Source organism: Panthera pardus, unplaced genomic scaffold (assembly GCF_024362965.1).
Source record: "Panthera pardus isolate Hobbes unplaced genomic scaffold, ASM2436296v1 HiC_scaffold_22, whole genome shotgun sequence".
Lineage (NCBI taxonomy): Eukaryota > Metazoa > Chordata > Mammalia > Carnivora > Felidae > Panthera > Panthera pardus.
In genome coordinates, this window is record NW_026526788.1 from 1,969,099 (window position 1) to 1,991,474 (window position 22,376).

General features: G+C 52.7%; 1 protein-coding gene across 4 annotated transcripts in view; it reads left to right on the forward strand.

Annotated features, from left to right (window-relative positions):
- Window positions 1–20,816, forward strand: part of CAPN9 (calpain 9) — a 43,815-nt gene extending 22,999 nt beyond the window's left edge. Inside the window, exons 8-20 of one of the 4 annotated variants that reach the window (XM_019419043.2) lie at window positions 1,824–1,901; window positions 3,877–4,037; window positions 5,058–5,215; window positions 5,372–5,580; window positions 8,502–8,538; window positions 9,577–9,657; window positions 11,380–11,437; window positions 12,940–13,004; window positions 13,481–13,549; window positions 13,870–13,948; window positions 15,072–15,188; window positions 17,827–17,885; window positions 20,436–20,816. In XM_019419043.2, the coding sequence (XP_019274588.2) occupies window positions 1,824–1,901; window positions 3,877–4,037; window positions 5,058–5,215; window positions 5,372–5,580; window positions 8,502–8,538; window positions 9,577–9,657; window positions 11,380–11,437; window positions 12,940–13,004; window positions 13,481–13,549; window positions 13,870–13,948; window positions 15,072–15,188; window positions 17,827–17,885; window positions 20,436–20,462 (1,198 nt within the window). In that variant the 3' untranslated portion in view covers window positions 20,463–20,816. Of the gene's footprint in view, window positions 1–1,823; window positions 1,902–3,876; window positions 4,038–5,057; window positions 5,216–5,371; window positions 5,581–8,501; window positions 8,539–9,576; window positions 9,658–11,379; window positions 11,438–12,939; window positions 13,085–13,480; window positions 13,550–13,869; window positions 13,949–15,071; window positions 15,189–17,826; window positions 17,886–20,435 lie in introns of those variants that run through there. The other 3 variants (XM_019419044.2, XR_002072352.2, XM_019419045.2) reach the window with 3 other exon arrangements.
- The last annotated feature ends 1,560 nt before the right edge of the window (window positions 20,817–22,376 follow it).

Below are 22,376 nucleotides of genomic sequence, written 5' to 3' on the forward strand. Positions count from 1 at the left end.
CCCCATGGTATTGTGAAAGGCTTGATCTCCAATTATGGTAGCTTTGATATTTGGTATGTATGTGTTTTGGGTGGGGGTGGGGGTGGCAATGAGTATTTTGGGTGTGAGGATCCCTGAAATATCACCAGGCAAGTCATTCCAGGGTTCTCTCTCATTGGTCAGTGACCACTGGCCAGAGGCCCGGTGGCCCAGTGGAGAGACAGAGGAAGCGCGACAGGAAATTCATCCATTACAGAGCAGTCAGCCAGGGTTCTTTATTTGGTCCCCAGTTATAAAGAAAGTTTTGTTTTGCAGGTGTGTGTCCCCTCCTTGTCCCTCGGGAAGCGGCCCAGGTGACGGGGACCAGGGAATGTTTAGATATGCTTGGGCGGGGCCCACCCTGCCCCTGCCCCTGCCGTCTTGGGGTCCTGCTGTCCCAGCCCCGCCCGCTCGTGGCTCGTGGGGCCCTGGGGAGACCTCCGGCAAGTCTCGAACCTGAATAGATCTTGAGCTCCTGTTTGTCCTCTGCTCACAACAAAGCCACCGCGGCACAATCGTCAGCGCGTCTGTGTCTCCGTTAACCTGACTCCAGCCCGAGGGCACAGCACATGCCCCCGAGGAGGCCAGGCCTCCCATTGCTGCTCTTGTCCCCCTACCTGCCGCCCCGGTTCCCAGGAGCTGTGGCCGAGATGGATTCACACCCGAGCAGCATCACAGGAGGGAAGAGAGCGGCCTCCCTCTCCTGGCAGAATTGGAAAGCACAGAAATACTGAAACCCAAATGAACGAGATGGCTTCCTATCCTGCGTAGACTCATCCCGTCCTTCAGTTTAGAGAACACGAGGGGCCCCTTTCTCCTTCTCCTGCGAAACACGCAGAGGGCGAAATAAGGAGAGTGCATTTACTGGGGTCAAGGCCGGACGCTCCCGCTCAGCCTTGGGGTGATGGAGGGCAGGTCCCCATCCTGATTCCTGATCCTGACCCCCTGTTACGACAGAAGTGCTGAAAGCGCTCCTTAGCCAGTCTGACCGCTATCAGGGGGGTGAGCCCCGTGGAAGGTAATGGTTCAAAAAGAAAATAATGGCTCTTAGTTCTGCTGTTCCAACCCTGGCGGGCAGGACCTGGAGAGGGGCTCCTTCCTCCTGGAGAGGGGCCAATGCAGGGTGTGGGTGAGGCGGGCAGCCTTGGCTGAGCACCACAGTGGTGGTGACTCGGCCTGAACTCTCTGGGGGTGGCTGCGGGGGTCGCGGAGACACAGCGAACTCGGAGGCGAGGTGGAACTCTTGGGTTTGGAGGCGGGTGGTGACGGCTGCCCACCTGGGTGCCCTGGTCCACGAAATGGGCCCGTGAACTTCACAGAACCCCACCTGGCCTCCTAGCACAGTCACGTAAAGAAGGTGTTTGACGTGTGGAATCTCAAGCCCAGGTGAACATAAGGCATTATTACCATCACCTGTCAAAACGTCACTTACAAACAAAGAGGGGAGGCCAGGAGGTGCTCCCGGGCACGCATTTCAGTCCACTCGTGGCTTCCAGTTGGAAGTTTCTGCTACCCTGCTGGTGTTCAACATCCTATGATGGCCCCATGAGAATCCCCCATGGAGGAGGTTCAAATGACCCCAAGGGCCTTTTCCATCGGCTGCTTTTGGACGCTCACTTTTCAACCAGCCTCCAGCTCCCCTGGGACATTTCTGGGGCCCAGGGAGCAGTCACTGACCGGGACCATTCCCCACATGGCCGCATACCCTGCCTCCCCAGGAGGGACACTCCTCTCCACCGAGGCCAGTATTGTTTCGGCCGCTGTGCAAGACCCTCCACCTAAAGCCTGATTTCGCTTATCCCTAGTTCCTCTGAGTGGCTTTCGGTCGGGCCAGCTGAGCAGAAGCGCCTGTGTCACACCTCTCTCGACGACGGGGAATTCTGGTACAGTGCTGGCCTCTGTTTTCCTTTCTGTATTAACGACATAACGGGTATGAGAGCGCCCTATGGCCCTTGGCTTACTTGCATGTTTCCCTTGTCTGTCTGTCTTTGTTTGATTTCTCTGGTAAACCAAATGCATCTGTCTCAACCCCCTCGCATTCACCCAGGTTGGCAGAGAATTTGATTTGTACGTGCGGCCGAGCCTGGGTCTGCAGCCTGGCACCCCTCCCCCAAACTACCCATCAACCGAGTTTGCACCGTGAATTTGAAGGCAGGCAGCCCCACTGCTCCCAGGGGCTACCCCTTCACCCCACTTGATGACAAGGACCCCTGAAGGCAGCGAGCGACCTTGAGAGCTGAATATAGACTGAAGTGGGCACAAAACATTCCTAATCTGGACTTTCCACAGGGTAGAATCTCTTTGCGTAACTGAAAGGTTGTTTTTTTTTTTTTAACGTTTATTTATTTATTTAGAGAGAGAGAGCACGCACGAGTGGGGGAGAGGCAGAGAGAGAGAGGGAGAGAGAATCCCGAGCAGAAGCTGCACTGTCAGCGCAGAGCCCGACGTGGTTTTCAATCCCCCGAAACCGTGAGGTCATGACCTGAGCCCAAATCAAGAGTCGGACGCTTAACTGACTGAGCCACCCAGGTGCCCCTAACTGAAAGTTTTTAATGGACCTTCATCTCTAGAAGCTTTTTTTTTTAATCGTATTTCTTCCTATGGGGTTCAGAAAACAGTTGGCTCTTCCCCTGTGTAAGACCACAAATTTCGGATTTCTAGCTTTATTCCCTGGTGAGCAAACTAGTCAATTCTTACCTGAGCTCACCTCTTTCTTACATACCTTCTTAAACACCCTAAGCAAAAACCGGTACGTATGAATATTCCAGCTTTTTCCATTCTCTTCCCCTGGAGCACAGCCTCTGTCTTCCATATTTTTACAGTTTTTTTTAATTTATTTTTTTAACGTTTATTTATTTTTGAGACAGAGAGAGAGACAGAGCATGAACGGGGGAGGGCCAGAGAGAGGGAGACACAGAATCTGAAACAGGCTCCAGGCTCCAAGCTGTCAGCACAGAGCCTGACGCAGAGCTCGAACTCACGGACCGCGAGATCCTGACCTGAGCCGAAGTCAGTCGCTTAACCGACTGAGCCACCCAGGCGCCCCTATTTTTACAGTTTTAATAAATATATTGCCATTCCTAACATGAATATCTATTTTCTATCTCCAATATGTCCTTGAAACCTGCCCATATGCTAAGCTGATATCACATATTTTAGAATTCGGTCATGGCAGCTCCATGCTTCAAGGCACCAATGACTTAGGGTAACAACACCAGCTGCTGTCATAAATAGACTCAAGATGTATAAAGACTCAAATGCAATACAGTTTATCTCTCACTCATTATAACAGTCCAGGAAGACACCCTTATTCTGTGGGTGGCCCTTTCTGTGCAGTGATTCAGGGACCCAAGCCCCTTCTTCTGTATGGCTCCCCCCTCCCCTGGGGTCACACAGTCACCTGCAGGAAGCCAGCAGAAGAGGAAAAACAGGAAAGGTTGGAGAAGACACCCCCACTCCCAACAGCCTTGACCCACACATCACTGCTTACACCCCACTCTAGATGGAAGGAGTGGGTTGCAGTCCTTGGCCCCGTTTTGATGGGTGAACTTTGGTGGCCTGCTTCAGGAACCATGCAGTCATGAGTCAAAGAAATTTGTGGAAAACACATAGGATCCACAAGCTTGAGAGATTAACAAGCCATTCAATTGGAAATTAGAGATGCATTTACCTTGAATTTTGAGTACAGAGGCTCTGGGTTTTCCTTACCTTTGTTTGTGCATTTTCTGTCTGCCCACACCTGAGTCTTGAGGACAGATGCAGACACTCACTAGTGGTCGGTAAGATGATTAAGCGATTGAGTGGATCATGGCATCACCATCACCTCCTACGCCTTGGTGTCTCTCCACCTTGTTGTAGGATGGCGTTTAGGGACTTCAAGACCCACTTTGACAAGGTAGAAATCTGCAACCTGACTCCTGACGCCCTGGAGGAGGATGCTGTCCACAAATGGGAGGTGACGGTCCATCAAGGAAGCTGGGTGCGGGGCTCCACCGCCGGGGGCTGCCGCAATTTTCTAGGTTGGTCGTCCACCTGTCACTCTCTGTTATTGCCAAGTGTCCAGTCCAACCTGGGGTACATCAGTGGATCAGGGCCAGGACCCTGGAGAAAGCCTGAAGTGTAGAGTTTAGACAGTAAGATTTCAGAGATGGCTGGTGAGGGCTGCAAAGAAGGAGCAGGAAGTTGGATAAGAATTGCTCAAGGAAACTCTCTTGTTTTCCCACTTAGGTTCTTTTCCATCACAAATAATAGAAAACACAACTCATGCTGGTTTAGCAATAAAAAGGGATTTTTCCCCTACATAACTGAAAAATTCAGAGGAGAAGCGGGGTGGCCTTCAGGCATAGTTCTGTCAACGCATTGGTTTGTAATCCTCTGCTCTGCCCTCTTCCCTCTGTTGACTTTTTCCTCAGTCTGGATTTCTTGAGAGTCACAGGAGGGCTGGCAGCAGCATTCAGGGCTTTCTGAGCCCTCGTTTGCATGAACAGTGAGAGCTCCCAAGGGTCATCCAACAGTAGTCCTCAACTCCCTTCTACTGGGAATTCCTTGAACCCATATTGCCTGGTGAATGCTACATGCTGGTTGGCTTTGTTCCAGTTGTCCGAGGCAACAGGGGCGAACATAAACCACTCAGTGTTCACCCTTGGAGCCAGAGTGGGGTGGCTTCTGCTCAAACTGCATAACTCCAAGGGCACCGCACTCTCCTTTGAAATACCACACGGACAAAATAAGATGGAATGAACTGTAGTTGAGTAGACCCAGAAGAATGTCTTTTAAAAGTTCTGTGGGAAATGGTTCAAGAGAAGGTGGAAATGAAAAGGGAGAGCACTTGGCATTCTCACTGGGATTATGGGAAGTAGGGCACGAGGGCCATCAGAACAGGGAGAGAAGAAATGAATGACTTTCTCAGGTTTGGGAGGTTGTGGTGGGGGTGGATGGTGCGTGTGTGTGTGTGTGTGTGTGTGTGTGTGTGTGTGTAGGGGGGTGTCCTTTGTGTTTTTCTAAAGGAAAGCAAAATAATTCACTTCTTTCAATGGCAGATACCTTCTGGACCAATCCACAGATAAAACTGTCCTTGATTGAGAAAGATGAGGGGCAGGAGGACTGCACTTTCCTTGTGGCCCTGATGCAGAAAGATCGAAGGAAACTCAAGAGGTTTGGTGCCAACATGCTGACCATTGGCTATGCCATTTACCAGGTGGGTAGGAACCAAGCTGAGCTTTAGAGCCCACCGCCTATGTCCTGGATTCTCAGCCACATGCCCGAGACTCAATGGTCAGTCCCCAAACTGTGTCCAAATACCCAAGACCAGTGGCCCTCCTTATAGAACCACCCTCTTACGTTCCCACTGCAGAGCCCCCGCAAAGACGAACACCTGAACAAAGACTTCTTCCGGTACCATGCTTCCCAGGCCAGAAGCAAAACGTTCATCAACCTGAGAGAAGTCTCCGACCGCTTCCAGCTGCCCCCTGGGGAGTATATCCTGATACCCAGCACTTTTGAGCCCCATCAGGAAGCTGATTTCTGCCTGAGGATCTTTACGGAGAAGAAAATTATCACCCAGTGAGTAACAGGTTCAAGAATCCCTCTTCATTTAGTGGTTCAATCCCCGAGAAGTCACCAGGGGACTGTTGGAGCCTTGACCCCTTTCTTCTCTTCTCCACGACGCACCTGAGACAGCAGGCAGGAAGGTCTCTTAACCCATTTGCAAAGTGGGATACATTTCTATTTTGGTTCTGCTCCTTCCTTCCCTCAAACAGGCCACTGAAAAGCTGCTCTCTCCAACCACTTCCAGAATCATGCTCACCAGACCCCCTCGGGTGGAGCGCTTCATTTTCCAAACTCTATGTCCAAGAAGCTTCTGGAGCGGGACCCACATTTAGAAATGCTAGGACTTATTTCTGAGCAAAGTGAAGGGGGGTGGCTATTACAATGACCAGTTCCTTCTAGAACACGTTTCTAGAAAGTTTCTAGCATGACCTGCTCTTTCAGCGTCAGTTAATAAATATTGCCAAGTTGTTTGGGGTCGTCGGTCTCAGCCTAGGGACAGTGATGCCATCAGCTAGGAACATCTGAGGGCACTCTCCTGGGCCTGTACTCCCTTTGGGGAGCCCCCCCAGACGGTTCCCCAGCTGGAGCCAACGTTGAGGGCAGACGCATCTCAGCAATGACCCAGGGAACCTGGAAAGGACAAGGTTTATTGCTCACAGGTTCTGGAAGATACACAGCACCCCTGGAGTCACACAGCAATATCTTGAGGGGAGAGAGAGAGAGAGAGAGAGAGAGCGTGCGCACAGGCCTGGGGTTCTGCCTTTATTGGGGTCGAGGGTAGGAGCCTAGAGTTTCAAAAGGGTCACTATTGGTGAATTAAAATGCTTGAAGGCAAAGGAAGCAGTGGGTCAAATGGTCTACCGGAGCTTTCTAAAAAAAGGGGCAACCTCATGGGTGGGGTAGCTGGGCTTTTTATCTAGCCATGTCGCTCACGATGTGTTTCTTTGAGATGAGGGTCTTTGAAATGGATGCCTCGACAGTCCAGAACGTAATGTCAGGCGCTTACAATCACCAAAGCCAATGGTCAAGTGCTTACCTGACCCAAGGCTGCCCTCCATTTTATACACCCGACTTTCTGCCGCCTCCCCTTTGCAGCGTCTTAGCAAAAAATTAGACCGTATCAGATACTTCTAAGAAAAAATTTCCCGTTGCTGCCCTTTTCGCCATCAGGGCGACGTTCTAGCGGCATTCGAGGGATCGCAGAGAATTCTGTATTTGAGCTAGATGCACCCCCCCACTGAGGACCGACCTGAGAAAACAAGATGGAGTCAGCGGTGACTTCGTGGCCTCCGGTTTTATCTTGTTTCGTGGCATGGAGTTGGACTGGTGGCGGGCGTTGAGAATACTCTCAGTTCTCAAGTCTGGCTGGGTTTCCCGAGCTGATTACAAAAGGCGTGGTTCTTTCCCATCAGCTAAATAGGGGCAATAAGATCTTAAATTTTTTAAAAAAATCCTGCTGGAGAGCTGTCCTCCGGCCTTCTCCCAGATGCCAGTGCAAGCTGAGGGTACATTTCCCCGTGTCTGTTTACACAAGAGCACCTGTACGAGCCCCGTGTCTGTTCACGCAAGAGCACCTATACGAGAGGCGTGAAGATGGGCGATTTTTGTGGGCAGCCATAACAAGAGAGGGAAACCAGGCTGTGCCCATCCCTCATTTTATGCTCCCTGCCCCAGCAGTGGGGTGAGATCAGAGCCCGGGCATTCATAGAAGCCTCACACATGGCAGAGCTAGGGTCCATACTCACGTTCGCCCTGAACACAGTACTTGAACTTTCTTTTTAAATATTTATTTATTTTTGAGAGACAGAGAGAGACAAAGTGTGAGCAGAGAAGGGGGAGAGAGAGAGAGAGGGAGACTCAGAATCCAGGCTCCAGGCCGTCAGCACAGAGCCTGACGTGGGGCTCGAACTCATGAACCGTGAGATCACGACCTGAGCCGAAGTCGGACGCTTAACCGACTGAGCCACCCAGGGGCCTCCAAACGAAGTACTTTCATCTGCTGTGATCTCAAGCATACACACCAGCTCCGTAGCTCAGTAACTGAAGAACCACAGTGACCTCTACTGCCATTGGCCTCGTCCTCTTGAGAGGATCTTAAACAATTTAAAAAGTTCTGGAAGGGTTCTCTTGTGCATGCCCAGGGGATGGCCGGGACCCCAACTGGGTCAGGAGTCTGGCCTCCTTTGTCGCTCTTATCTGCAAAGTCCCACTAATTTAAATTAGTCCTTCCAGACTCTTCCCTGAAGAGCCTTCACAAGGACTCAGTCTGCAGTTCCTAATGCTACAGGCAGCGGCCAGTTCTGCCCCCCCCCCCAATCTGGGCTCCATTTTAATGTTTGATTATGGGTCTTCCCTCTGAATTTCTAGTAGTTTTCCTTGGGGAGTGCTTCGAGTTTCCTCTGTAAGATTGGATTCTCCCAAATGTTTTCGTCTCACTAAAAGCTGAAGCCCCCTCCTGCTGCCAATATTATTGCTTTCCAAACACTATCGGTTCCCCTAAATATGTGAACAGCAAAATAAACCTTTCCATTAGTTCTCCTCTTTTCCCCAAACATAGGCACGTACACACACAGCCCAACCCTCACTTCATAAATATCCCTTGCGAAAGCGCATCCAGGAAACAGGCGGTGGTAGCTGGTAGTTTCTTTTACTTCTAGAAGTCCAGGATTTACGAGTTCTCCTTGGCTGATGGCTACACTGCCTCCCTCTCATTTTCGTGCTGGGCAGGGTCTGAGTGATAGGGGAGAGAGACGGAGGTCAACGCAGGGGGTCTGCAGACCCTGTGACACATAAACATCATGGAAAAAGAAGGGCTTCAATGGGCCAGAGCCTTCCAAGCCCTCTGGGGCCCCGTTAGTGCTGCAGATCCTAGGGAGGAAGTGAATCCACAAGTGAGTCGGTGTGTTTTCTGCCCCCCTCCCCGCCCCACCCAGGGACATGGATGGAGATGTGAACATTGACCTTCCCGAGGTGAGCCTTCTCATGTTACTCTGGAGGGTGGGATTCAGTGTCTGTCCTGAAAGCTTCCTTCAGTCACAGCATCATTCAAAACTTCGGAGTTTGGGGAGTGTCTTATCTGCGATCAGGTAAGTACCTCGATTCTAACCTCCTGGAGAAGAGGCTTTGTACCTTCTAAGTCTTTCGTATGCCTCCAGGACCAGGCACGGGGACGAGGTAGGTGCCCGGAAGGAAGCTCTGTTTGGATTGATCTTTCTCTGTGCTAACCAACTCGCTCTGTTCCCTGAGAGGTGGCTGCTGCCTCTGAAGGGGATGAATTATCTTTAAAGCGCGTTCAATTTAAGAAAAGCGATAAGAAGAAAACGAGAGTAGCTGGTGGATTCTTTTACAGCGGACTTAGGGCAACATGTTACTTCTTCCTGACGAGACGTGGGTGGGGAGGGGGAGAGGGAGGGGCGGGTTTTATACTTGTCCAAGGGCTCTAAGACTTTCGAGAGGTGCTGAGGTGTAGCCGGAACAGTCTGACGCTTCCCAAGTCAGCTCGGATCGGCACAGGACAAAACACCCAAAACATTTACTGAGCTCTTCCCACGCACGAGGCCCTGGGCTCCCGGCTAGAGACAGACTCCTGCCCTCAAAGAGTTTACCACCTGTCAACACAGATGGTGAAGCAAGTAAGAGTCAAGCAGTCAAGAGTGGTGAGGGTCAGACGGGGGGCTGTGGCCACCCTGGCCGGGACCCCAACTCGGTCAGGATTCTGGCCTCCTTTGTCGCTCTTACCTGCAAAGTCCCACTAATTAGTCCTTCCAGACTCTCCCTCTCAAGAGCCGTCGCAAGGAATCAGGCTGCCGTTCCTAATGCCACAGACGGTGGCCACTTCTGTCCCCCACCCCCACCCCGCCCCACACAGCAGCGAGGTCCCAGCGTATCCCACGGGGCCACACCGTCTCCAGGGCGGGCCTCTTTTTCTCTTGCTATCTCTTTGGGAAAGCAAATGCCAAGTTCCTTTCTCGTGGGGCCCAACGTGAGTTCCTCTGGTTGCTTTTTTAGCCTCCGAAGCCGACTCCAGCTGGCCAGGAGACAGATGAGCAACTGCAGTTCCGGGCCCTGTTTGAACAAGTTGCCGGCGAGGTAGGGCTGGCCGCAAGCTGCACTCGGCCTTGACCCTCTGCAGAGCTCAGGGGCCTGCTTTCCTCCGCCCAGGGATGCAGCAGGGTGCTGGTCAGCAACGCCTCCCGGGGGCCTGGCGGGCCTAGTTCCAACGTGAGGCCAGCCCAGGTCACTTGGAAGACCAGCCCCAGTCCCTTGAGAGGCTCTCAGGACCGCCTCCCCCACCGCACTCTCACGCCGGTCTGCCACTGTCCGTGGGGTAATAGCACCCAAAGGAGCTCAGCCCGGCCCAGAGGCGTTCTGTGAAAGGCTAGAGACAGCTTGGAAGACGTGGCCCATTGAACTCTACCCATAGACCACCGCCATTAAAATGTTCTCTCTGCTCCGGGGGAGGGTGGTGCTGCTTGGACGTCACCGTTAAATTACAAACATGATTTCTGTCCAGTGACATCAGCAGTGTGACCGGGTTTGGCAGCTCGGGCTGGGGCCAGCCACTGGGGAAGGAGAGGATCTGTCCCTCACCTCCCGCTCTCTGACCCCGACCCCATCCCTGCCCCCTCAGTACTTAGCTTGTTTGTTGGGGGCCCTGGGTATCTCCTGGCCCGGCCTCCTCCGTTCTCCTAGAAACTGTCCCCACCTGTGTTCCCTGGTAGCCATAAATAGAGTTAACCATTTCATGGCCGGTGCTAATGACCTCATTAGCTTCCTGCTCCAATGGGTCTCCTGAATCGTAAAACCCGTGTGACTCCTGCCCCTGGGGTCGAAGCCCTAACAGTGGGATTTCAAGCAGTGCCATAAACGGGAGGTCAGGGAGACCTGGGGACAACAGTCTGGGTGGAGAAAAGTGGGGGCCCGTGCAGGCAAAGCGGCCATCCGTTCTCCTTCCGGGGCTGATTGGCCGGGTGGGGAAGGGAGTGAATGGTTAACTTCCGGCATCTGATGCCATCCGGAGGACGGTCCTGGGTGAGCAACCCCTCCCAGCGTAGGAGGGACAGAAGTTGCTGGAACTGGAGATCCGGGTTGGAAAGGGAAGTGAGGAATGTTGCAGGAGATTCTCTCAAACTGTATTGACGACCAAAAAACACCTGCGCCTCAGAAGCTCCGGGGTGGAACCTGGGCAGGTGTGTGCGGAAGTAACTTCACAGGTGATTGTTTCGCATGCTGGTTCAAAATCCTGGACAGAAGGAGCCCTAAGTCCACGCTGCTCAGTCACGTACAGACACATCGCCTGAGCCTCCTGGGAAAATGCAGATTTCCTCACCAGGAGGTCAGGGGCGGGGCCTGGACCTCCCCATCTCTAACCAGCTTCTCAGTGTCCTCTGATGCCGAGATGTAGCGCACTGAGCACACAGCCTTAGAGAAGCGGTTCTGAAATTCACCCTGGAGGTTTTGAAAACAATCCATGGGAATAATCCATGCCCGCATTTCTAATAATCTCCAGGCGGTTCTGCTGCACAGAGGCTTGGAGAACCAGACATCAATGTGCTCTGACATAAGCACCTGGGAACTTTAGCTCAGTGGGGAAGCTTGCCTTGTGGGGCCCAGCCTTCCCGTCCTTTCTGGGTTGGCCATCGTCCCTGAGAAGTTCAGCAAGCTGCAGTCACTCACGACGTGGGCACACGGGCCCGTGGCAAGGTCCTTGAGGGCCGGGCTATTGCTTGAGCCAAATCAAGCTCAGAACTGGAAACAACTCACAAAGAAGGTGCTACGGGCCATCAAAAGCAATTGTCTCCCCTCCCACAGGACGTGGAGGTAACTGCAGAGAAACTGGAATATGTTTTAAATGCTGTGCTGCAAAAGAGTAAGTGCTCATACCCACCACCCATCGGGGACCCCAGGGCTCCTGTGGAGGGGACACGTGACCTGTGACTGCATACCTCCTGGCTCCCCTCCAGCTCTCCCAGGTTCCCTGCTTTCCAGGGCTGGCCTTAGGTAGACTTTAAAAATAGCTTTTGTTGTTTCTTTCCTGATTACAAAAACGAAGCCAGTTCTGGCAGAAAATTCTAAAATATTCAGAAAAGCCCCACGACAATGACCAAAGCCACCAATAATCAACTGCCCATAAATAAGCACTGTTAAGATACGTGTGTGTATCTTCATGTATGTGTATAGTGTATGTCGTCTGTACCTCTCAGTGTGTGGATATATGTGCACACACATAATTGTCATTAAATTATAGATCCAATTTTCATTTATTTTTTATTGTTTTAATGTTTATTTATTTTTGAAAGAGAGAGAGAGACAGAGCGCGAGTGGGGAAGGGGGCAGAGAGAGAGAGGGGGGCACAGAATCCGAAGCAGGCTCCGGGCTCTGAGCTGTCAGCACAGATGCGGGGCTCGAACTCGTGAACCTCGAGATCATGACCTGAGCCGAAGTCGGATGCTCAACCGACTCAGCCACCCAGGCGCCCCTTGACAATTTTATTTTTTAATGTCCCAGCTTTGAGATATAATTCGCCTACTATACAATTCACCCCCGACGGGTTTTAGGATGTTCGGAAAATTGTGCGACCACCACCAAGTTTGGAACGTTCCATCACTCCAAGAAGAAACCCTGTACCCAGCGGCTGTCACTCCCCATCGCCCCCATCCCATGGCAACCACCTATCTACTTTCTGTCTCTATTAGGCTGGCCTGTTCTGGACTTTTCATATAAAAAGAATCCTGTGGGGCGTCTGGGTGGCTCAGTCGGTTAAACATCCGACGACTCTTGATCTCAGCTCAGGTCTTGATCTGAGGGTCGTGAGTTCAAGCCCCGTGTTGGGCTCCACGCTGGGCATGAAGCCTACTTAGGAAAAAAAAAAAAATCATGTAATAGGGAGTCCTTTTTCATGGGCTTCTTTACTTAGCATAACATTCACAAAATCTATCCACGTTGTATTTACCAGGATCACTGCATCCCTTTTTGTGGCCAGATAATGTTTCGTTGTAAGAATATACCAGGTGTCGTTTATTCCTCACGGGGAGACATTTGCATTGTTGCCCCTTTCCGTTCTAAATGTTTGCCATTATTAATGACCAAATGATAAAAAAAAAAATCTTAATTTGTAATTCTTTGCTTGGGAGTCTTAAAACTAGGATAAGGAATGGAAAGATATTCCCATTTTTAAGGCATCTTTTTTATATTTAGCAAATTTTCCTCACAAAGGGCCCTGTCAGTTTCCACTGTCACCAGCATCCTGGGAGTGACCACGTGTCCCCCTCACCAGCCCCAGATCTGACCACACCATAGGACTTCCAGCAGCTGGAAATAGGTTTATCTTATCACATGTCCCATGAATTCTGCTTTCGTGTGTGATTTCAGAAAAGGACGTCAAATTCAAGAAGCTCAGCCTGATTTCCTGTAAAAACATCATTTCTCTAATGGACGTATCCTTCCAAATTCATGGGCAGAAATAGCTGTGCTTTCCTGCGGTGCGGACCTTTCTAGAATGTGGCCTCCTTCACGGGTAGGATAGGCGTCTCCTCGGGGAACAACCCAAGATGGCCGCCCCTAGAATTGGAACCGAATCAAGAGGCCCGAACTGGCCAGTGGGGGGAAGGTTTTGAAGGGACTTGGGGATCTTGTTACCCCTTTGGGGTCCCCTCTAAGAGAATAAAGGGAGTTTTTTTTTATAATGTGCTTTTTCGAGCCTTCTGGTGCCCTCCCCATCTCACCCCTGCAGTTTGCATTCTTCAGAGATGCATGGTTTGTAATTAAGCCGCCTCCCTAAGAGCCCTGGATCTGTGTCCCCAGTCCCCCGGGCCAGCCCCTTGCCCCTTCGTCTCTGGAGTCCTACGAGGCACCGGGTTGAAACCCGGCTCACCTGCCTTCTTCCCTTCCTTCCTTAATGCTCTCGGCACAGACCAGCGGCAACGGGAAGCTTGAGTTCTCGGAGTTCAAAGTGTTCTGGGACAAGCTGCAGAAGTGGACGGTAAGTAACCCGGCCGGGGCCTGGCCTCTGGGGATTGCGCGAGCCTAGAGCAGGAGGGGGTTCTAAACGGTCAAGGTGCTGCCTGCCAGGAGAGGGCAGAAGGGAAGTAATTATGGTGGAATTTCCATTCCCAAGATCACGTCTCAGGCTTAGCAAAGTACCACAGCGCTGGCGCCCAAATTGAAAAGGGAAATCACAGGGACCCGCCTGCGTTGAAGGCCTCACCCGACCCTGTGAGGAGTCTGTCCTCCCTCAAGGGCTGTCACTGGCTGGCGCCCCTGGGTGCCCTCTGGTTCTCAATGCCTCTGTCCTCCCTGTAGAACCTGTTCCTTCAGTTCGATGCTGACAAGTCTGGCACCATGTCCTCCTATGAGCTGCGGACCGCCCTGAAAGCCACAGGTAAAGAAAAGCCTAGAAGAGACTAGAAGCCACTTGCTTCTGGTGCCCTAGAGGGTGGCCGGTCTTTAACCTGAGTTCATGCTTCTTTTTTTTTTTTTTTTTTAATTTTTTTTAATGTTTATTTATTTTTGAGACAGAGACAGACAGAGCATGAACGGGGGAGGGTCAGAGAGAGAGGGAGACACAGAACCCGAAGCGGGCTCCGGGCTCCGAGCTGTCGGCACAGAGCCCCACGCGGGGCTCGAACTCGCGAACCGTGAGATCGTGACCTGAGCCGAAGTCAGAGGCTCACCCGACTGAGCCACCCAGGCGCCCCTGAGTTCATGCTTCTTAAGAGCACAGCCCTGTCAGTGCCAGAGGCAGGCCTCGGGCTCAGGACTCACTCCCGCACACCGGGACCTGTGTTTTAAACTGCTGTTCAATATTGGAGTCTTTGAAATGTACCCACTAGGGCTGAACTTAGCCTCACCCCCTCTCTCAGCCTCTGGCCGAGCTTCCTGGCCAAGCGGGGGTACGTGTGGCCCTTTGGTGGCAGGCCGTGGTGCTTCCAAGCCTCTAATTGCACTTTAGGACAGTGATTATCATGGACGAGGCAGGGCACGCCGATCCCACGGTTGGGGGTCACAGATTTCCTCCGCCATCTGCCACCCTGTCCCTGGCTTTGTCACCAGCAGACTGAATCCAAACCAGATGATTCAGTCCTAACATCTACGAGCTCCCTACGCAAAGGACGGGATCCAGGGGGCGTCTCTCATCCCCCCGCAGTCCCCACCATGGCGGTCTGAGTGTCTGGGGTTGGCCGTCCTTTGCACGTAGCCGTGGCCTTGAGGCCACTGCAGCCCACAGCCCCTGCCAAGCTGCGTGGTGCTTCTCACAGAGCATGCCTCACAGACAGGCCCCCCCCGGGCCCTGCCAGAGTTTTTAATGTGGTTCCCTCCCAGGTAAACCAAACATCCAGAAACATCGTCAGCTAGTGGAGACATGCAGTGTTTGAGGACGGCGGCCCCCCGCTGGGCCTGAGAACCCCCACTTTGCGGACAGAGCGCCGGGCGCTTCCCGAAGGTGCGCCCGCCCGCGGGGCCCGGCCTTTGACGGGCTGGGGTCTCCTCGCTCTTGCCCGCAGGCTTCCAGCTGAGCGGTCGCCTCCTGCAGCTGATTGTCCTCAGGTACACAGACGAGAACCTCCAGCTGGGCTTTGATGACTTCCTCAACTGCCTGGTCCGGCTGGAGAACGCAAGCCGTGAGTGTCGTCGGGGCTGCGCCCCCTGGGCCCCCAGGATGGGGGCCACGACCCCTAGGCTCCCTTCCAGGAGCTGGTGAGAGATTACCTGCCAGAAATCCTGGCGAGGACAGGCCACAGACGGCTGTCATCGTGTGATCTCTGCGCTGCGTGTGGTTAACTGAGGGGTGGGGGTGGGGGCGTCTTCGTGCACGACCCGTGGGTTATGGGCCCAGCACATTTCCGCTTGCTAAGAGCCATTCTCCTCGCGTGCATTCACAGTGTCCTCGTGGAAGAACAGGGCCACGGGTGGGGGTGGGGGGGGGGGGGCTCCTGCCTCTTATCTGAGGAAGGCCCCATCTGAGGTCAAATCTATCACAGCACACAGAACCAGGGGAGTCCCTCCCCTTCTCCCTCTCCCTCCGTCCCCCTCCCTCCACCCTACCTTTGTGTCTTGTACTCAACACTGTCTTGTCCAAACACTTGTCTGAACGCTGACCCAGTTATCCCAGACAAGAGTCGTTACCTCAACAGATTATGTGCAGGGGGTCCTTAGGGCTTATGGTTTCTCGTCACGCTGTCACAAAGTTGAAGCTGAAAGAAACGCATCCGGGGGCTTGTAACCCAGGACCGGGGTGGCGAAATGCGCTGGCGCACAGGGCCCCGCACCCCTGAGGAGGCCCGCGCTTGATTTAATGCTTTGACGTCGCCATCTTGAATTTTAATCATTTTTGTACAGGGGGCCCCACGTTTCCGTTTTGCGCTGGGCCCCACAGATCAGGGCCCCGTTCTGCTTGGCATTTTCTAAAGGGTGCTCGCTTAGGTGACTTCAAGGCACTCGTTAAACCAAGGCAGGGTCCGTGCTCCTCGGTTCTAGGGCGCTGGGGCTCCCCCCTTGGCTTCTTTTGTGCCACTTAGGTCACAGGTGATTCCCTGCTGAGGCCTGTCTCCACCAGGCTGTCATCCCTGGGAGGGCTGGGCTTAGTAGACAAGCAAGACACTTCTGCTGGCTGATCGTGGTGCTTTGAGAGAAGCAAGCAGGTCCTTGGCCTTGTACGCCAAGCCGGGAGGTTGCGCCTTCTGTAGGCGGTCACCAGCAGCTGGTAAGAGGTGCATTTTAGGAAGGCGTCTCCCGAAAGATCGTCACTTAGTACAATTACGCAGTGGCCAAAACCGACCTAAAAATGATGAGACTTGGTAGCTTCTCTTCTCTCAACTGCCCCTGTCCTGAGTCCCCTTGGGCCGATCCTTCCCAGCAAGGGGTGCTCAACGTGTTCTTACAACGGAGGACTATTAGGGAGAAGGTACGGTTGCCCCAACACCCTCGACTCTGGGATCCTCATTAGATTCGCCATCTGGAGACGGTTTTTAAAATATCAAGGCTAGGGTTTTACCCCAGGATCATTTAAACTTTTTACTCTAGAAATTTTTACTCATGCATAGGTAGAAAGAATGACAATCGGTCCCCATGTGCCCTGCACCAGTGTTTCCAAACTTTGCCACCCACTACAAAGCCCCTCCCCGCCCCCGGGGAAGGGCTAGCATTTTTTGATGACCTGGGAGTGTGGGGGCGGGGGGGGGGGGGGACGGGCACAATAGGAGAAGGGGATTAAAAGAAAAAATAATGTTTTGTGATGATCAGGCTGCCCGGGAGGCCAACTGAATAGAATCCGGGGGGGTGACACACAGTGTCAGTATTTATAAAAATTCCCCCAGGGAGTTCTAGGGCCTTATACCAGCTTCAGCAACGATCGTTCTGCTGATCTTTCAGACGTCCTTCTAACGCATCCTTTTTTCCTGAATTATTTAATAACAGACCTCAGAAATTGAGTCCCTTCCCCTGTCGATATCTCTGACGGGCAGGCTCTCAGCGAGCCCTCCACCTCATCTAAGACCTGGCCCCTGCTCAACTTCTGCAGGCCGTCTTTCCACGTTGGCTTGCGGGTCTCGGGATGTACCCAACTGCATTGGGCTGTCGGGCCCTGTCTGTTTTGTTCTAGGACAGCCACCCTTCCCCCCTTTTGCTGTATTTCTCAAGTTCCCGGGTGACTCTCAGGGGAAGCCGGGGTTGAGTGGCTCGGCCACTTTGACTAAGATGGGGAGACTGAGGCCCAGAGAGGAAAGTAACCCCCAGGCTATTCAGTGCGTTAGCCTTGGCGTCCAGCTTAGAGGACTCTCTGTCCTACCTTTGCTCCTATGTGTGGGAGCAGCTGGGGGCTCATGTTCTTGTAAGGGGCTCATGGAGGCTGAACGGCTCTCAAGACTCAGGCAAAACTTTACATATGTGTGTTCTTTCTCTGGGAAGGAGGTCCATAGATTGCAGGGGATCGGTAGCTCCCCAAAAAGTTAGCATAGGGGAGATGTTTGGGGCCCGGGAGCTGGCCGGCTGACTGGCACATTGTAGATGACAACAGGTGCCACTCAATGGTAAGGCCACCAGCTCCGCCATCCCAGGAATTCAAGAGCCTCCCCCAGGCGCGAGAGATCCCCGCGGAGTCAGCCTGAGTCTGGCCTGCTGTTCTAGAAGACCCGTGCTCACCACCAGATGGAGCAGTTCCTCCACCAGCAGCCCGGCAGGCCCCAAGGTCACAGGAAATCCTTGAACCTGTTGAAGCAACCGTCCCCACAATGATGCCTTTCTCATGTCTCTCCCCGTTAGGGGTGTTCCAGGCGCTCAGTACAAAGAACAAGGAGTTCATTCATCTCAACATAAACGAGGTAGGAACCGGCCAGCGCGAGGCAGAGCCCATGCTGTGTAAACGTTTGCTGAATGCGCGACTGAATGTGAAGTTTACACTGAGCCACGGGGGCAGTGACAACAGTAAACTTGCTAATATGTTTAGGGACCCGTCGGTTAGCAGTCCATGCGATCATTGCCATAGCCCTGGGAGCTAAGGATTCATAGCATCCCCGTTTTGCAGAAGTGGAAACTGAGGCATAAAGAGCTTAATCACCTGAACAGAGCGAGCCGGCAAACCTTGACTTCTTCTCTGCCTTCTGCCATACGGGTTCCTCAGCCTGTCTGCCTTCCAGCCTCCAATTTGTTCACTCCCCTTGCTCACGCTGTCCTGCGGGTCTCATGATTCTATGCACACGCGCGCACACACCTCAGAAACCCTGAGAAGGACACAGCTTGTGCCAGTGACAGGGGCTGACCACAGCCAAAGCGATGGAGGGCAGAACACGGATCAGAGTTTCAGAGGCTCGGAAGGGGCGCCCCAGGTGTAGACAGTCCTCTCCCCGCTGCCCAGAGCGTGGTCTGCCGACCCGCAGCGTGGGCATTACCGAGAAATGCAGAGGACCAAGCCCCACCCCCGACCTGCCGAGTCAGATCTTGTTTTAGGAGGATCCCCAGGGATTCCTACACGTACTAAGGTTTGCGAGTGCTGGCTGGTCATCCTCCTGCCCCAAGGCAGGGAGGGAGAAAATTATGGAGCGCTTTCCTCCAATGGTTCCCACGATTTTTATTTCCCGTTATTTTCCTTTCTCTCCCCGTGTCTTCCGCTCCAGCTCTGCCTTCCCTTGAACTTAACAGTAGCAGAGGAGGCAGCCTGTGTCTCCTTCCCATCCTTGGGCCCTTTCCCCTCCCCTCCCTCTTTCACATTCACACCGGAGACACCCGGCTCCTTTCCAAATTCAACGGCAACTTTGGGTTTGGGTTGCATTTTACTGACTATCAAGATGGAGAGGTTGATGGCCGTGTGGGCGGTGCTTTGACGCATTCACCTGCCCTGTGCCTCAGTGTCACCGTTTGCAGAGAGATCAAGGCCTCAGCCTGAGGATTCCAAAGAAAGATGTGCGTACTCACCCTGTGCGTATCACACAAGAGGGACTCCTAGACAGATTTCTCAGTTTCGTCAGGGTTTGGCCTCTGCTAAGCCAGGGACACTTTCCGCCTGTCCCCAGTGCGGGGGGGAGAGTGGGCAGGTGTGGTACTCAATACCCTCTTAGCCAAAGGCCTCGAAGCCAAAGGCCACCTTCTGCATGATAGAAGCATCCCACTGCCTCAGCGTCAAGGCGTCATTTCCAAACCGAGCGTCCACAGGTGTGGGGGCTGGAACGAGCTCTCTCTCCTGTCTGCCCTCCCCTCTGCAGACCCAAGCCATCTCTCGTGTAAGTTCCTGCCCCCGGCCCCTGTTGTTCACCTCCAAGACAACAGGGAGATGTCGAAGATCTTTGAGTCTTCTCCCTCTCTCTCCCTTCAAGCCCATCATCCTCAACTCCGGCGGCACATTAGCATCACCTGGGGGAGATTTCAAAACCCCAGTGCCCTGGCCATGACCCAGACCAAATAAGTCCAAATCTCTCGGGGTGGGGCACAAGCATTGATACATTTTTTTAGAGGGTGGGGGAGGGAGAGAGAGAGAGAAGATGGGAGAGGGGCAGAGGGAGAGGGAGACAGAATCTCAGGTAGGCTCTACACTCAGCACGGAGCCTGAGGTGGGGCTCGATCCCAGAGCCCTAGGACCATGAGATGCTTAACCGACCGAGCCACCCAGGCATGCCCAAGCATTGATATTTTTTAAATTCCCCGATGAGTCCAATATACGGCCAAGTTCAAGAGCCACAATTGGGACCCCCCCCCCCCATCCACCTAGGTAACAATGGATCCTTGCCCTGCCTGGGTTGGCCCCACCCACAGTTACTCTGCTAAAAGAGCCTGTGCGTCATCCTTCACCCAGCTGCCTTCCCTGACCCTGGCCTCAGCACGTGCTGTGCCCAGGAAGAGGGGCAGAGAGGAGAGAAAACAACGTCCCACACAAGCACGGTCCCCCACGTCACCATGCTGTGATAGGAAAGCTGGGGTGGGGGGCGGGGAGGCAGAGGTAGGATGGAGGAAATGAGAATTGCATGCAACTTCTCCACCAGCTCACCTGTAAAGAGCCCGGATGCTGAGCCCGCAGCCTCCACATGATGGAGGACCACCTGTGTCCTCACCGTGAGGGGGGCCCTCGTCAAAGAGGAAACGGCTGAGGAGCCTCAGGAAGGCTGTCTGCTTTGCCAGGAGAAAGCACACTTCCCTCTCTCTCTCACCGTCTGCACTTGACTTGAGCCAATTCAGAACTCAGGACCTCTGGGAAAACAAAGTGCTGAGGATTCTTTTCTTTTTCTTTTTTTTTTTTTTTAATATTTCATGTCGAAGCAGAAGTCCATACTCGCAGGCAAGGCAATCGCATAGCAGAGTTGCCATGGACTCAACAAGCCAGTGCTGGCGGGGACCTAGAGGGATAACCAGCCCTTCTCTTTCTTTCTCCTTTTTGTTCCCAGTTCATCAAGCTGACAATGAACATCTGAGGCTTCCCTGGCAAGGACGCACTCTGTCCGGCTGAGTCTTGACTTCTGGACCACGAACTTCAGAACGTTTCTTGGTGCAGAGCTCTCCTCTCATGACCCAACCTTCTCCTCCCCCTGCCCCACCATCTTGATCTTGGAAGAATGAAATGGACACAGCTCTGACCTCGGATTTTATGCTATTTCTCTGTACAATCACTTCCCGAAGATGGCTGGTGCCTTACCTTCAGGTTCAGGCATTCCCCCTTCCTTCTCCACCTCTTCCCGCTACTAATTATCCAAAGTGTAACTTGGTGCATAGAACCCTGGCTTCAACGGAGCATCCATCATTATACTCAAACATCCGACACAGGACAACGTTTTGGTTTTTGTTTTGTTTTGTTTTCTTTTTAAGCTTATTTATTTTGAGAGAGAGAATGTGTGCGCATGCACGAGTGGGGAAGGGGCAGAGAGAAAAGGGAGAGCAGGCTCCACCCTGTCAGTGCAGAGCCTGATGCGGGGCTTGAACTCACAAACCCTGAGATCATGACCTGAGCCGAAATCGAGAGTCAGACACTTAACCAACTGAGCCACCCAGGCGCCACAGGACAATGTTTTTGTAAGTACGTTGGGGCCTGAGATGAGAAGGGAAAGGTGTGATGTCATAATTAAGCATTTTCTTCATCCTAGGTGTGTTTGCTTACTGGGGGCAAACATCAGGGAATTCCGGATGCTTACTTGTAGGAGCAAACAACACGAAAATCTCTATTTCCTCCTCCAAGAGGTGGTAACTAATTCTCCATCCAGTCCAGACACTCTTTGTGTCTAAAGCTTTTGGGTCAGAAACGCCAAAGGCAATGTTATTTCTTCTCAGGAGTCCAGATTCAGGTCAGACTGGATTGCACTCATTTCCACCATGATGGGGGAAGAACAGAGTGGAGAAGCCTTGTTTTAGCTCCCTGACCCTGCATACGAAAATCCCACCAAACTGGATCATGGAAAATAACATGATAAGATGTTGCCTCGGTAAATGCTAGGTCTCGCTTTCTTATTTATATACCTGTGGCAGGTGAGGTGGCATGGAAAGGTGTTCAGAGAGGGAAGGAGGAAGCATGGTTGGGATGAACATGAAGGTAGAAACAAAACCTCATCGAGAGCCCTGCCCCCTGGCTGAAGGTGTCAGGGCAACACGGTCTTCTCTCTCGCTTCCCAACCCTTCCCTGAGCTCACCCAGCAATGGATGCAGGACAGGAGCGACGTGCAACAGCCATATTTTCTAGTTTCTGCACTTGATCGTTGACACATTGAGGCCTTGCTGACCCTGGGGGGACTGCCCCTCTCGGGGCTAGTCAATTCCCAGAGAGAGCAAACAACTTGCATTGACAAGCCACCCAATCCAGAGCCCACACCCCAACCATCTCCTCTATGGGGCTTTCACACTCTAGGCCTCTACCCACCCCCACCCCCAATCACCACGGGGCCAGGTGCCATCCAACTAGGGGCACCCCTATGCCCCAGAGCCTGCTGAAATTACTCTGCCTCACTCATTCTTCCCATGGAAACCACAGTTGAGACTCTTGCCCATGTTTTCCTCTTGCTCCCTCCACTTCCTGAGCAACCCCGGGGGGTCTCTGTATGGTCCTACATGGCAGGGCCCCTCCTCTTGGGATCTGTGAGTATAACAAGTTACCTTTTCAACAGCAACTGTCTCCTGATCTGTTGGCCTCACACCACATGATGACTCGACTGTGTCAGGAGAAATGAACAGCACTACAAATGGTATCTGTGGGCAAAGATAGAAGACTATACATATATGTTTTCTCTTTTCTCTTAATTTTGTTAAAAGACGTAAGATTATATAAAACGATAATTGTAACACTATATCCTTGGGTTTATAGCATTCTTGGAGATATAATAATTACACAAAAGAAAGGGAGG